General features: G+C 40.2%; 1 protein-coding gene across 4 annotated transcripts in view; it reads right to left on the bottom strand.

Moving 5' to 3' along the window:
• Positions 1-16,569, bottom strand: part of ALG9 (ALG9 alpha-1,2-mannosyltransferase) — an 88,995-nt gene that overhangs the window by 40,949 nt on the left and 31,477 nt on the right. For all 4 annotated transcript variants that reach the window (XM_047752191.1, XM_047752192.1, XM_047752195.1 and 1 more), the window contains exon 13: positions 16,336-16,465. In XM_047752191.1, the coding sequence (XP_047608147.1) occupies positions 16,336-16,465 (130 nt within the window). The remainder of the gene's footprint in view (positions 1-16,335; positions 16,466-16,569) is intronic.

The raw sequence follows: 16,569 nt of genomic DNA on the forward strand, positions 1-16,569 counted from the left end.
TGTAAATACAGACCTAACATAGCTTATTCCATCATCCTACAATATACCAAACTTGATAGAGAACCAGCTAAGACATAAATCTGCCAAACACTAAACTCTGCCAACTCACATTAGAAACAAATGACAGAAGAAAGTGAGACAGTGTCTTAAGTGACTATGCAGTCACAGATATGATAATGAAGGTCTCTGAAGCCAATTTCTTTCCAAGTTAAAGTTAGCATTTTGGAAGAGAAAGATAAAGGAAGTGAACAGCAGATATAAACAATGGAGTCAAATCAAAGGACCGTTTTTATGAATCACAGCTTAGAAACTGGAGTTCTTGGTAAGGGTCAAAATGCATCTCATCAAGACCAGAGTGAATGTGCTTAGAAAAACTTCCAACTAAATGAAGAAAATTTTAAACTATAATCCAAAGGAGCAAAAGAACACCCAGAGAAAATCATAAAATAAGATGCTCTAGTCCAAAAGACATGATATTTAAAACAAAACAAAACAAAGAAGGAAGAACTAAAATTTCAGGAGAAAATAGAGAATTATAAATAAAAACCTATAGTCTCAAATATCAATGAAGCATTTAAACTAATATATATTTTTTTCTTTTCTTTCTTTCTTTCTTTTTTTTTTTTTTTTTTTTACAGCCACACATATAGCATATGGAAGTTCTCAGGCTAGGGGTCGAATCAGAACTGCAGCTGCTGGCCTATGCCACAGCCACAGCAACCCCAGATCCAAGCCACATCTGCAACCTACACTACGGCTTGCAGCAACATCGGATCCTTAACCCACTGAGTGAGTCCAGGGATCAAACTCACATCCTCATGGATACTATGTCAGGTTCCTAACCCACTGACCCACAACAGGAACTCCTAATATGTTAAGAGAAGGTGACAAATAAAAAAAACTAAAGCAGGTACTTTTCCTAAGCCCTGGACATTATGCCTGAAACAAACATAAGCCAACTTGAAAGGGAAGATGAAAGAAGGCAGACCAACTAGGAACCTCAGGACCCCAGGAACAATATTTTTCAACAATAACCACTCTACTACAAAAATGATCATTAATTCTATATGTCAATTTAGCTGGGACACAGTATCTAGATATGCAGCCAAATATTTATTCTAGATGTTGCTACAAAGGTTTTGGGGTTTTTTTTTGTTCGTTTGTTTTACTTTTTCTTTTTACAGCTGCACCTATGGCATATGCAAATTTCCAGGCTAGGGGCCAAACCAGAGCTGCAGCTGCCGACCTACACCACAACCACAGCAACGCCAGATCCAAGCTGCCTCTGCGACCTATACCACAGCTTGCAGTAATGCCAGATCCTTAATGAACTGAGCAAGGCCAGGGATCGAATCCACATCCGCACAGACACTCTGTCAGGTTCTTACTCCACTGAGCCACAATGGGAACTCCACAAAGGTATATTTAAGAAGAGATTAAAATTTAAATCGGTAGACTTTTGAGTAAAGCAGATTACCCTTCACAATGTGGGTGGGCCTCATTCAATCAGCTGAAGACCTTAAGAGAAAAAGAATTCTTTTATCCCCCTAGGAAGAGAGAATTCTGCCTCCAGACTGCCTCTAAACTTGAGCTGCAAGATCAGATCTTCCCTGGGTCTTCAATGTATCAATCACCTTACAATTTCAGACTTACTGTCCCCCACACAATTGTGAGTCAATTCCCAAAGTAAATTAAATCAATCTCTGTCTAATACACACACACACAACACACACATTCTATTGTTCTGTTTCTCTTGAGAAGCCTAACATATCAGCCAATATTCCCTCAAAAACTGTCATTCCACCCATATCTCTGACAGTAAATGTCAAGTGGAGAGCCTAGATGTCCACTCTTATCAGGCTGTAATAAGGACCCTCCTCCCGGCCCGGATGATGTCAGAGAGGAACAAGTAGGGAGCCAGGACATTCAACCCTGCTGGGCAGTAATAAGCCTTCCTTCTCCTCTACCACCCTGTGGCATCAGTGGAATCCACCCAACCTGGCAGTAACGAGGCACCCCTCCTCTCATACGCTGAGGGGGTAAGAGAGAAGACCTAATAGAGACTCACAATTTTCACTACTGTCCAAGATAATGAGGCCACCCCCTTCCGATAGCATCAGTGGAGTTACGTAGAGAGAAATAACAAGGCACCCCTGCCCTTTCAGCCAAGGTGATATCAATAGAGGCCTAGTAGAGAGCATGAACTCTTGCTGGCATCCAGCAGTAACAAACACCTTGTCCAGCCCCAGGTATCAACGGAAGCCAGGTGTGGAACCTGGACATCCATCCCCATCTGGCAGTAACAAGGCAACACTCCCTCTCCCATTACTGTAGGCTCAGAGGAGGAGGCTGGCTAAAACAGAAGCCTTAAATAAGATCCAGAGTCTCATAATATCCAAAATGTCCAAGTTTCAATGAATGGAAGATCTTGTGACATGACAAATGACAACACACTTCAAAACAGAGATGACAGTGATGTAAAATTACCAGAGATTTTAAAGCTCTATGATAAAAATGCTTCAATGAGCAATCACAAACATGCTTGAAACAAAAGAACAGAAAGTCACAGTAAAGAAACAGAAAGTCTCAGCAAAGAAACAGAGGAAGTAAAGAAGAACCAAATGGAAATTTTAGAAATAAAAAAGACAAGAACTGAAATTAAAAGCTCAGTACATATGCTACACAGCAAAACAGAGGAGTCAGAGGAAAAAAAAAATCAGTGAACTAGGAAACATAATAATAAAATTATATAATCTGAGTAACAGAAAAAAAAAAAAAGGACTGGAGATAAAAGAGAGCTTCAGGAGCCTCAGGAGCTGTAACAAAAGATGTAATATTCATGTCATTGTGTCCCACAAGGAGAGAAGAAAGAGGGCAGGGCTGAAAAAGTATTAAAAGAAATAATGGTTGAAAGCTTCCCAAGTTTGGCAAGAAACTTATGGAATCAAGAAGCTAACTGAACCCCAAACAGACTAAACTCAAAGAAATTCATTCTAAGATAGACCATGATTTAACCTCTGAAAACTAAAAACAAAGAAAAAATCTTGAAAGCAGCCAAAGGAAACAGACACAATATTTTTCTTTCCTTCTTTTTTTGTCTTTTTGTCTTTTTTAGGGCTGCACCTGTGGCATATGGAGGTTCCCAGGCTAGGGGTCTAATCAGAACTATAGCTGCCGGCCACAGCCACAGTCACAGCAACACCAGATCCGAGCCATGTCTGTGACGTACACCACAGCTCACGGCAATGCTGGATCCTTAACCCACTGAGCAAGGCCAGGGATCGAACCCGCAACCTCATGGTTCCTAGTCAGATTTGTTCCCGCTGCACCATGACAGGAACTCCATATTTTTCAAGTATTAAATGAAAAAATAACTGTCAACTCAGAATTCCATATCAAGGGAAAATAAATTCTTTAGAATGAAGGGGAAATCAAGACATTCCCAGATGCAGAATGGTCAAGATGGGCATTATCAAAAAGTCTACAAAAAATAAATGTTGGAGAGGGTGTGGAGAAAAGAGAACACTCCTACACTCTTGGTAGGAATGTATATTGGGGCAACCACTATGGAGAATAGTATGGAGGTTCCTCAGAAAATTTAAGGGTTACCATGTAATCCAGCAATCCCACTCCTGGGCACGTAGCCAAAAAAAGATCAAAACTCTAATTTGAAAAGATACATGCACCTTAATATTTACAGCAGCACTGTTTACAACAGCCAAGACATGGAAATAACCTAAATGCCTGTTGAAAGATGAAGAGATAAAGAAAATGTCATGTAAAAGGAGTTCCCGTTGTAGTTCAGCGGTAATGAACCCGAATGGTATCCATGAGGATCCCTGGCCCTGCTCAGTGGGCTATGGATCCAGCCTTGCCCTGAGCTGTAGTGTAGGTCACAGAGGCACCTCAGATCTGGCATTGCTGTGACTGTGGTGTAGGCTGGCAGCTGTGGCTCCAATTTGACCCCTAGCCTGGGAACTTCCATATGCCGTTGGTGTGCGCCCCCACCCACGCCCCAAAAAAGAAAGAAAATATCATGTATACATACACAATGGAATGCTACTCAGTCATAAAAAAAGAATGAAATACTGCCGTCTGTAGCAACCTGGGTAAACCTAGAGATTACCATACCAAGTAAGATAAATCAGAGAAAGACACATGTCATATGATTTCATTTAGATACGGAATCTAAAAAAATAATACAAATGAACTCATTTCCAAAACAGAAATAGACCATATAAGACCATTAGAGTTACCACAGACATAGAAAACAAACTTGTGGTTATCAAAGGAAAAGGAGGGGGGGAGGGATAAATTAGGAGTTTGGGATTAGCAGATACATGCTACTATATATAAAATAGATAAACAACAAGGACCTACTGTATGGCACAGGGAACCATGTTCAATATCTTATCATAACCTATAATGGAAAAGAATATATATATATATACATATATAAAACGTATAACTGAATCGCTCTGGTGTATACCTAAAACTAACACACACTGTAAATGAATTACACTTCAATTTAAAAAAAAAAGACATTTCCAGATGAAGGAAAACCAAGAAAACATGTCACTACCTTGAAAGAATGGCTACGGGAATTCTTGCAACAGAACAGAGATGATGAAAGAAGAAATCAGGTGAGATTAGGAAGGAAGAGAGAACAGAAAGAGTAAGGACAGGGATAAAAATAATACATTTACCTTCTCTTGAGTTTTCTGAATTATGTTTAGAGGTTGAAGCAAAAATTGCAACATGTTCTAGTGTGGTTCTCAATAAACAGAGGAAATACTTAAGACAATTAGATTATAAACAGAGGAAGGTAAAGGAACGTAAAGGCAGGTAAGATTTCTACACATCACTTGAATTAGTACAGCCAATCTGGAAAACAGCTTGGCGGTTTCTTAAAAAACTAAACACACACCTACCATATGATCCAGCAATCATATCTCTGGGCATTTATCCCAGAGAAATTTAAATATATATCCACACAAAAACCTGTACACAAAGATTTATAACAGCTTTATTTGTAAAAGCTGAAAACCGGAAACAACCAAAATATCTCATATAAGTAAATGGTTAAACAAACTGTAGTATATCAATACCATTAAATGCTACTCAGAAATAAAGAGGAACAAACTACGGACACAATTTGGATGGATGGCAAGGGCATTATGCTGAGGGAAAAAAAGGTAATTTCAAACATAATACATTATATAATTCCTTTTATATAAAATTGTCAGAATAATAAAATTAGAGATAGAGGACAAATCTGCAGTTCCTGGCGATCACGGATGGGGAAGGTGGGCTGTAACTATAAAGGAGAAGTACAGGCGTTCCCGTCGTGGCGCAGTGGTTAACGAATCCGACTAGGAACCATGAGGTTGTGGGTTCGGTCCCTGCCCTTGCTCAGTGGGTTAACGATCCGGCGTTGCCGTGAGCTGTGGTGTAGGTTGCAGACACGGCTCGGATCCCGCGTTGCTGTGGCTCTGGCGTAGGCCGGTGGCTACAGCTCCGATTGGACCCCTAGCCTGGGAACCTCCATATGCCGAGGGAGCGGCCCAAGAAATAGCAACAACAACAACAAAAAGACAAAAAGACAAAAAATAAATAAATAAATAAAGGAGAAGTACAAAGATGATCTTGGTAGTGACGGAATCATTCTGCACCTTACTTTCAGTGGTGATAAACTGAACGTATACTTGTGATGAAATAGCACAGAGCTATACCCCTGTCGGCTTCCTGGTTTGGGAATTATACTATAGGTATACTGGGAGAAACTGGATGAAGGGTACACGTACCCTTCTCTGAACTATCTTTTTTTTGTTATTATTAAAGTAGTTGATTTACAATGTTGTGCCAATACTATCTTCGTAACTTCCTATAACTCCGTAATTATTTCAAAACAATTTTTTTCGGGACTTCTCATCTTGGCTCAGCGGAAACAAATCCAACTAGCAACCATGAGGATGCAGGTTCGATCCCTGGCCTTGGTCAGTGGGTTAAGTAAGGATCCAGAGTTGCCGTGAGCTGTGGTGTAGGTTACAGACATGGCTCGGATCTGGCGCTGCTGTGGCTATGGCGTAGGCCAGCGGCTACAGCTCTGATTGGATCTCTAGTCTGGGAACCTCCATATGCTGTGGGTGCAGCCCCAAAAAGACCCCAAAAAATAATAATTTATTCAAAAAATGAAAAAAAAAGCAGGATGGTATATGTGACTGAACTGGTTAATTTGTACCTGTAATGGAAGAGTACATCTTTCTCATAAGAAACTCAAATATAGAGGGAGTGGCAAAAACCAAATCCTCGTGAAAATCCTTCAACATGAAAGAATAAATGGAAAGTACTGAACATGTTGATGAGACTTGGAAGAGAAATAACAGAAACAATATTAATCAAAAGGAGATATCAACCAGAATTCCCTGGTAGCTCAGGAGGTTAAGGATCCAGTGCTGTCACTGCTGTGGATGAGGATGCTGCTGTGATACAGGTTTGATTCCTGACCTGGAAACGTCTGCATGTGTGGGTGCAGCAAAAAAAAAAAAAAAAGAAAGAAAGAAAAGAGCTATCAACCTTGTTTTCTATGAAATAAACTGCTAACCAGTCTTGTAGTAAATGCCATGATATTAAGGCAATAAATAATATGAATCTTTTTAGTGGGCTGGCATCTTGGAAGGTAATATAAGTCTATTTAGTTCTATTCCTTATGAAAGGCAGGCAGAGACAGCTATAGAAATCAGACGTTTTGGTAAGCTAAGGATCTCATCATTATTATTATTATTATTTGTCTTTTTAGGGCCGCACCCATGGCATATGGAGGTCCCCAGGCTAGGGGTTGAATTAGAGCTGCAGCTGCCAGGCTACACCACAGCCACAGCAATATAGGAACCAAGCTGAGTCTGCGACCTACACCACGCTCACAGCAATGCTGGATCCTTAACCTACAGATCTCTTTTTTTTTTTTTTTGGTCTTTTTGCTATTTCTTTGGGCCGCTCCCACGGCATATTCAGGTTCCCAGGCTGGGGGTCCAAACGGCGCTATAGCCACCGGCCTACGCCAGAGCCACAGCAACTCGGGATCTGAGCCGCGTCTGCAACCTACACCACAGCTCAGGGCAACGCCGGATGGTTAACCCACTGAGCAAGGGCAGGGACCGAACCCGAAACCTCGTGGTTCCTAGTCGGATTCGTTAACCACTGCGCCACGACGGGAACTCCCAGATCTCATTATTAAAGCAAGAGGATGCGGGAGAGTTCATCTCTTTCAGTCTGGGATCTGTTAATGAAGACTGAAAAGGTTCATTCAATTAGTATCTGTGCAGTGCTGGGCCATGTGGGCGAGGCCATGACGTAAGAACATGCTCGCTATCCTCTAGGGGCTTGCACCTCGTATAGGGAGTGGACTACACCTCGATCTTGAAGAAGTGACAATGCTCAAGTCCTGGTTAGTCTACATTTCTACTATCACCAGGGTCTGGGGAGGGCCTCTCGTGAGTTCGAGAAGACTAAATAAAGGGTTGCTTGAATATTTTAGTTAATTTTAAGAATCACCTGCTGTGCATCAAGCCCCACATTAAGTACTGTAAAAGTACATGAACTCCTGTCCTTATATAAGTTTATAATCTATCAAAGTAGGTTAGTTAACTGCATGCTGAGTATTGCTTTTAAAGTCTGCCAGAGATCTTGGTGGGTTCAAAGATTTGATATCTATAGCTCCTATTATGGTAATTTTTAAAATTTTGAAAGTAAAATATGATTCATTACAAAAATATATTTTAAATGCATTTTTTAAATCACTTATAATTCTACCACCCAAAGAAAATCAACATCAAACTGTTAGTTTTTGTCTCAGGCTTTTTTCTTTGCAGATAAAGATTTTCCTTCATAGAACCTGGATTACGCTATATATACGGTTTTACTATGACTATTTATAGTTTGAGCTTTCAGGGTCTGAATCCTTGGTAACAAGTGACTACTGCCCCTCAGGTCTAAGAGAATCGGAAAGAAGAGTTTCTTCTCTCAATTTTATCAATATCTCAGTGCAACATCTGAGACCACACTACATAACCACATCATCTTCAATTCCAAAATCAAAAGGCTGCACTTAAATTTGCCTTAAAGTGTAACCAAAGAGCTCATTTTTTTGTTTCTTCAGATTTAATCATTCTTTCTTGCATCAAAAATAACAAAATTGTAGGGTGACATTAACACATGATCATGAAACAAAAATGTGTTTCATTTCATTAGTCACAGGCTACATATCAACCAGCTGTCGAAGCTAAAAATATGCCTTGGTTTAAAATTTTGTAAAATACAAGCATTTAAGACTCATTTTGAAAGAAATGTGACTTCTTTCAGTTTCTAACAACCCATTAGAAGCTTTGGAGAAAAAAAACCCAGCACCTCGAAACCAAAAGAAAATTTTTAAAGTGGTGGGGGAATTCAAACAAATGCATCAATAACATCACACTGTATCTTAGTAAGATGTAAGGATGTTACGTGGTGAGGATGACAACTTAATGCCACGTCAGATGTAAACAAAAATATACACTCTCCAAGAAAACAAAAGCCCTGAGACATAGGGCAAGACATCAACAATAAAAAGTGTGCATTTTGTTGGGGAGGAGTGGACCAAGGGCATTTAGGCAGTAATAAATACTCTCACAGCTTTTCCTCATCAGCTGTTACAGAGACTCTGCCAGGGATAGAGTCTATAGCAGTATCTTCTCATCTCTCAAACATCACACTCAGGTAGCATGACACTGATACCTTCTCCTGCGGGACAGAAGCAGCAGAGAGACTTCTATCTCCAGTCACTAGGCCACATGCCCAGGAAGCATGTCTCAAGATAAGATCTGCCACCATGAAACAGGGGACTAGAAAACAGGTAATGGGACAAGCTGAAATATAAACACTGCAACTGGATGTCAGGTGCAGTTACAGCAAACTGGAGAGATATAAAGCTATTTCAAGGGTCTTAGAAACTCACAAAATATATAAGAAGAAAATACACTTCATTCAGTTCCAGAAAAGAATCATAGGCTCTCCTGACTCCCAGATCAGTGCTCTTGCCACTGTATCATTTTGCTGGCCATCAATACTACCCTGTGAATTTTTTTTTTTTTGAAATAGGAACAATGGGGCCTAAGAAGAAACATTTGATACGTAAAGATTTCAAGTACTCTTCTGGCTCTTCATTTCTTCTTTTATATCTACTCAAATTAAATTTTAAAAAGTAGTTGTTACCCAGAAGCACAGACTGCCCTACAGTTTTATTGTCCTCCCACAAAGCCTTGCTAAATACATATTTGGGAATGAATCCTTAAATTCCCAAGTAAAAATTTACTGCGCCATAAAAATGTAAACTTACAAGTGAAAATTTTCAGTCATTCAATCACTAAAAATCATGAAAACATCACTTCATTTTTAATTGCCACCACAATGGATACTACTGAATTAATTTCATTTATTTTTTTAATTTTTATTTATTTATTTATTTTGTCTTTTTGCCATTTCTTGGGCCGCTCCCGCGGCATATGGAGGTTCCCAGGCTAGGGGTCCAATCGGTCCAGCCTACACCAGAACCACAGCAACACGGGATCCGAGCCGCGTCTGCAACCTACACCACAGCTCATGGCAACGCCGGATGGTGAACCCACTGAGCAAGGGCAGGGATCGAACCCACCACACCTCATGGTTCCTAGTCAGATTCGTTAACCACTGCGCTATGACGGGAACTCCTCCCTGAATTAATTTTAAAGAAGCATTTTGAACAGCCTTCACTTAAATTCAGAGTAGATTCCAATCTTATTCTACTGTGCCTATTATATCAATTTAATCTGCTTGCTTTGCTAGTCAAGGCTAATAACATTTAGTAAGGTTATCTACAGGGCAATTAATTTTCTCCTCGAACAGGATGTCCAATAAGGATAAGAGAAATGATTAATAGAGAGAGAAAAAGGAGTTCCCATTGTGGCACAGCAGGTTAAGAACCAGACTAGTATCAGTGAGGATGTGGGTTCCATCCCTGGCCTCGCTCAGTGGGTTAAGGATCCAATGTTGCCACGAGCTTCAGTGTAAGTTGCAGATGCAGCTCAGATCCTGTGTTGCTGTGGCTATGGGGTAGGCCTGCAGCTGCAGTTCCAATTTGACCCCTATCCTGGGAACTCCCACATGCTGCAGGTGTGGCTGTAAAAAGAAAAAAAAAAAAATACAATAATAAGAGAGAAAAAGGAGAGAGAAAAAAGAAAAGGGAATGGCCCTCAATCATTTATTTTGATTGATTAACACAGAAACTGTTATATAAAGTATCTGGCATACATGTAACAAAGCTCTAGAAATAGAAAAGTACTTTTTTTTTTTTGTCTTTTTAGGGCTGTACCCGAGGCATATGGAAGTTCCCAGGCCAGGGGTCGAATCAGGAGCTGCAGCCGCCAGCCTTCACCACAGCCACAGCAACTCAGGATCCAAGCCACATCTGCGACCAACACCATAGCTCACAGCAACGCCAGATCCTTAACCCAATGGGCAAGGCCAGGGATAGAACCTACGTCCTCATGGATGCTAGTCAGATTTGTTTCTGCTGAGCCACAATGGGAACTCCTAGAAAGTATTTCTTAAAAAGTAATGCTCCTGCACTTAACGTCCATTCAGCCCTGTTACATGAAAAAACAATTAACTATCACTTGAAAACACATATTCAAGTGATAAACCATATGGTATAAACTATAAAGTAGCTTTGAAAGTAAAAGGCAGTGTGAAAAGAATACTAGGGAATCCAGAAACCAAACTTCTTATCCTAGAACTAACTAACCTTTGTCAAGGTATAACTTCTCTGAGCGTCAGTTGTTTTCACCCATAAAATGAAGAGCTCATAAACTTTATGATACCTTAAGTTCCTTTCCAAATCCATAATTCTTTCCACTGGCTAAATGGTAAAAGCAAGGATAAATAAGAATGAGAATAAACAGTTCTCCTGTAACACTTGTTTTGAAAATGCAAATTTGTTCCAATGCAACTGATATATTAGGGAATAATGTGAGCATAATTCACTTTCTGCATTTGTTTATATGTCATTTAATCCATAAGAAAGACTAGGTGAAACCAGAAAACTGCACTCATTGGAACCAATCAGCTCAGCATAGGAATATACAAAATGCATATAAGCCCGCACTCAAGTATCTCCCAACTTCTTCACTTTTTTTTTTTTTTTTTTGGTCTTTTTGAGGGCCACACTTGCGGCACATGAAGTTCCCAGGCTAGGGGTCCAATCGGAGCTGTTGCCACTGGCCTATGCCAGAGCCACAGCAACGCGGGATCCAAGCCGAGCCTGCGACCTACACCACAGCTCACAGCAATGCCGGATCCTTAACCCGCTGAACAAGGCCAGGGATTGAACCCACAACCTCATGGTTCCTAGTCGGATATGTTTCCACTGTGCCACGATGGGAACTCCATCTCCCAACTTCTTTAGTTCACTGCATTGTAAGCAACACTCATCATGAAAGAATATGCAGCAAAAAACATTACTGCTGCAGTATAGTTATAACAATACAGTAGAAACCAGAGCCTTTCCAAACACTCACTTGTAACTCGTTTTTTTAGTGCCATAGCATGGCACATGGACGTTCCCAGACTAGAGGTCTAATAGGAGCTGCAACTGCCGGCCTACACCACAGCCACAGCAACTCGGGATCCAAGCCACGTCTGTGACCTACACCACAGCTCACAGCAACGCCAGATCCTTAACCCACTGAGCGAGGCCAGGGACTAAACCTACATCTTCATGGATTTTAGTCAGGTTTTTAACCCTCTGAGCCTCGACGGGAGCTCCCTCACTTGTAACTCTTGACAAACTCAGAGGTAAAAGAGCAGAGTGAAATAGAGAAGGTCATGCAGGTTTCTTAGTTTCCACTCACACTAGAAACAGGATACAACTGAATCACTCAGCATTGAAGCCAAGGGTTGGCTAAGGCCTGTCACTCAGAGCCAAAGGGTGAACAAAAATAATGCTGCTATTTAGCATGTTCAGGAAAGATAGAGAACATAATTATTTTGTCCTTTTGAATGAACCCATACTTAAAACTAGGGCGGATACCAGAAGAAACAAACATAAATGTAGTATGACATGTGCTCTTATATGTCAGGCAAAGTTATTTGGCCACTACAGTCTTGATCCTGGCACCATTTATTAAAGAACTACAACAGTATTTTTTTTTAATAATTGAGATTTTTGTTTATATACATACGAATGCAAGAGAAAAAAGTGAAAGCAAAAAACATCAAAATGGTAATAGTGGTTTAATATCTGGGTAACAAGATCATAGGTGATTTTTTTCTTATTGATAACTTTCATTATTTTGTGTTACAAGTGTTTATTACTTTTATCATCAAAGGAAAACAAGTATCTTTTTAAATAGTTAAATGAAAGAAACTAACCCCTGATCATAGTTCCTGTAGAATTCACAGTAAGCCATCAACTGTCTCTCTTCTACTTTCCAAAGGGTCAAAGGTGAGTGGACTGGATTGGAAGGGCACTTTCCTCACTATGCAGGAATCCAGAGAACTCTGCAGGAACCCGCAACTGCAGAAAGGTGTTTGGGCACAGTGACAGACACGACACACACAGAACATGCACCTGACCTATCTGTCCCTGCTTTTACCAGCCAGCATTTTGGTGACGCCTACAGGTCTTCTGCAAAATCTTGACCTGGGTAAAGCTAAGATGTCACTTAATCAAATTTAACAGTCTGGTAGCAGAGAATATAGAAATATGATCTAACTAGAGACAACCAGTGACTAAAGCCTAAGAAATGTACAACAGGCCACTGCAGATTTTTGTTTTTAAATGAAGTATAGTTGATTTACATATGACATTAGTTTCAGCAGTTTCAGGTGTAAAGCACAGGGATTCACCTTTTTTTTTTTGTAGATTATATTCCATTATAGGTTATTATAAGGTATTAGATATAATTCCCTGTGCTAGACAGTAAACTCTCGTTGCTTATCTATACCATAGTAGTTTACATCTGTTAATCCCCTACTTCTAATTTGTCACCCCCCAACACTTACTCCTTTGTACCCATAAGTTTGTTTTCTGTGTCTGTGAGTCTGTTTCTGTTTTATATGTAGAGTAACTGTATTATTTTTTTAGATTCCGCATGTAAGTGATATCATATAATAGTTGTCTTTGACTGACTTCACTATGCATAATATTCTCTAGGTCCATCCAAGTTGCACAAATTGGCGATATTTCACTCTTTTTTATGGCTGAGTGATCTTCCATTGTATGTGTATAAATATAAAAGTGTGTATATACGTGTGTGTGTCTGTGACTGTGTGTATAAAAATATATATATTTACATATCATATCTTCTTACGCCAATTGTCCGTACTTGGGCACTTGGGTTGTTTCTACGTCTTGGCTATTACAAACAGTGCTGCTGTTGAACAACAGCGCACCTATGAACATGGATCTTTTTGAATTACCATTTTTGTTTTTTCCTGATGTATACCTAGGATTGGGATTGCTGAATGATATGGTAGTTCTATTTTTAGTTTTTCAAGGACCCTCCATTCTGTTTCTCCATGGTGGCTGCACCACTTTACAATAACACCAACAGTGCAGGAGGGTTCCCTTTTCTCCACATCTTCTCCAGCATTTATTTTTTATTTTATTTGTCCAGCATTTATTATTTGCAGACTTTTTGATGATGGCCATTCTGACCAGTGTGAGATGATACTTCACTATGGTTCTGATTCACATTTCTCTAACAATTAGCAATGCTGAGCATCTTTTCATGCGCCTCTCAGCTACTACAGCTTTAGAGCCAGCTTTCCCTCAACATCACAATCCCAACAGTGATGAATATTCACTTTTCAAGGCAGAAGGCATACATAGGCTAATTATTAGATATTCAGCAGCACCATAATAGGTGCTATGGAGAACAGAAAAGAAATAAGGTACACTCGCTCTCTCCATAGCGTTCACAGTTTCATGGGGAAAAATATGTACGCTTCAGAGATATGTATCTAACATAAGACATCAAAATTAAATGGCTAAATGAGCTATACGGATAAGTTTTTTTTTGTTGTTTTTTTTTTTTTTGCTATTTCTTGGGCCGCTCCCGTGGCATATGGAGGTTCCCAGGCTAGGGGTCAAATTGGAGTTGTAGCCACAGGCCTACGCCAGAGCCACAGCATCGCGGGATCCAAGCCGCGTCTGCAACCTACACCACAGCTCATGGCAACGCCGGATCGTTAACCCACTGAGCAAGGGCAGGGATCGAACCCGCAACCTCATGGTTCCCAGTCAGATTCGTTAACCACTGCGCCACGACGGGAACTCCACGGATAAGTATTTAAAGGACTAATAAAAATAAAAAATAAATTTAAAAAATAAAGGACTGTTCACTATGGACTTAAGCAGCTGGGAAAGGCTTTAGAGAGGAAGAGTTGTGACAGTAGAAGGCAGACAAGGGAAGTCCAGGCACAATCACCAAGATAAAAGCAATGGAATGGAAAAAGCAATGATGAGTCTGGATGGACTGGAATAAAAATCAAGTCAAGGAACAATAAAATTAAGGAGAGAGAGATTTGGGCAGATTTTAAATCCTCTTAAGGTTCTTTTACCTCTAATTTATCAAGTACGCCATTATCAAATTAAGAACATTTGTGGGAAAATGTATGTACCAGACTCTGTGCTAAATACGACAGAGCTATAATATGCAATCTTACATTGTTTCTTCCAAAATAGGTATCATCATTCCCACTTTACAGACAGAAAATGAAATGACTTTCTATGTCACCAAAGCAAGCAACAGAGCTGGGATTAGAACTCAGGTCTACTCTATTCCAAAGTCCACAATCTTTTTTTACTACCCTGACTGCATCACTTCCCAAAACACAGCAGTGACAACATCACTCTAACTTACTATATCTTCCCCCTTCACAGTGTATTCTCTTACCCCCTTTTTTTTTTTTTTTTTTTAACCGCTGCACCTGTGGCATATGGAGGTTCTCAGCCTAGGGGTCAAATCAGAGCTGCAGCTGGGGCCTATGTCACAGCCATGACAATGTCAGAACGGAGATGCATCTGCAATCTATGCTGCAGCTTATGGCAATGCCAGATCCTTAACCCACTGAGCAAGATCAGAGATCAAACCCACATCCTCATGGAGACTACTTCAGGTCCTTAACCTACTGAGCCACAAAAGGAACTCCTCCCCTATCCTTCTGACTATCCATGTACCTGGTGATCCCCTGTACATCAACATCTGCTCTCAGGACACTATCTGCAGCTAAAATGAAAATGATCAACAACAATTTATCTTGCCCAGGGGACTTTCGTTGTCACAGGAATTGGAGGCTTAAGCCAGAAGGAAGCTCCAAGATAAGCCACTTAGTGGGATACATTTCTTACCTTCTCGGGGAGCCAAACCAAATATGTATTTTACAATGTCCATTTTCAGGCCTTATAAGCTAAAGCTCACACCGTAAGAATCTCACTCATCAATCCCGAGAGTCTCTGTGGAAGTCTTACCTGCCCCCCAATCTGGGAGACAAAAGGCCAGCCGTGGCTACAGGCTTGCTTCTGCAGAGCACCGGAAGTCCTGCTACTTCACACTTTAAGTATATGACCCAAGAAAATCTAAACAAAATGTATTTGACATTTAAATTGTTAAATGTCTCTTAAAGACAAAGCTTGCCAAAAAATGTGCTTTCTAATAATTCTACAAGATAGTCCTTTACTGTCTCTGGGAACCAGGAAGGCTCTTACCTTTTCTACAATCAAAAATTTTACAGGTATCATAGGGCACAAGCGTCATTTCTCAAAGGAATTGAAATAAAACCCACATGGGATCTCAGAGTGTGTCAAGATGAGTGGGCCGGAGAGCACGGCCCTGACAGACTGGTCATGGACTCCACGGGAGAAGAGCCTTCAGTGACTGTCCATTTGCTAAAACCAGGACACACTAATAGTTAAGTCAAAGGTCTACCAGTAACTTGAAAGTTCCCCACCAAGTATTTTAATGGACTAAAGAATGATAAGAATTTCAGAATGTACTGCAAAATGATGATTCGAACCTAAGAAAATTTCCAGCCCAACTTAGAAAACATGTTGAATTATATATTTTACACAGAAAATAAAGAAGGTCATCTGAAAATAAAAATTATACTGTTCATTCCTTCTCAACAAAAGCTGTTATATCCCTCACCCTAAAGAAATCACTGTCTAAAAAATTTCCATTTCATCAACACTCTAATGTGTATGCCAACAGATGTGAAGGGTAGAACTCTTTCCAAAGTAGTAAAGGGGAATAATGCCCTTACATATCTGGATGGCTCCTCTAGGTTCTGGTCATTCATGTCAGTAGGAACAATCCGGGTGGCCAGGGGTCCCTCTGCAAAAGGTTTTGGTAACTGGCCTCTGAACTCTGATGGAATGAACTGAAGCTGCCAACTGTCAGAAACACAAATAAGGAGAATAAGAAAAACACAAGGGGCTCGTCTTGCTAAATGTACTTGAAATACACAAGCGAAAAAAAAAAAAAAATCTTTCATGTG

This window comes from Phacochoerus africanus, chromosome 11 (genome assembly GCF_016906955.1).
Source record: "Phacochoerus africanus isolate WHEZ1 chromosome 11, ROS_Pafr_v1, whole genome shotgun sequence".
NCBI lineage: Eukaryota > Metazoa > Chordata > Mammalia > Artiodactyla > Suidae > Phacochoerus > Phacochoerus africanus.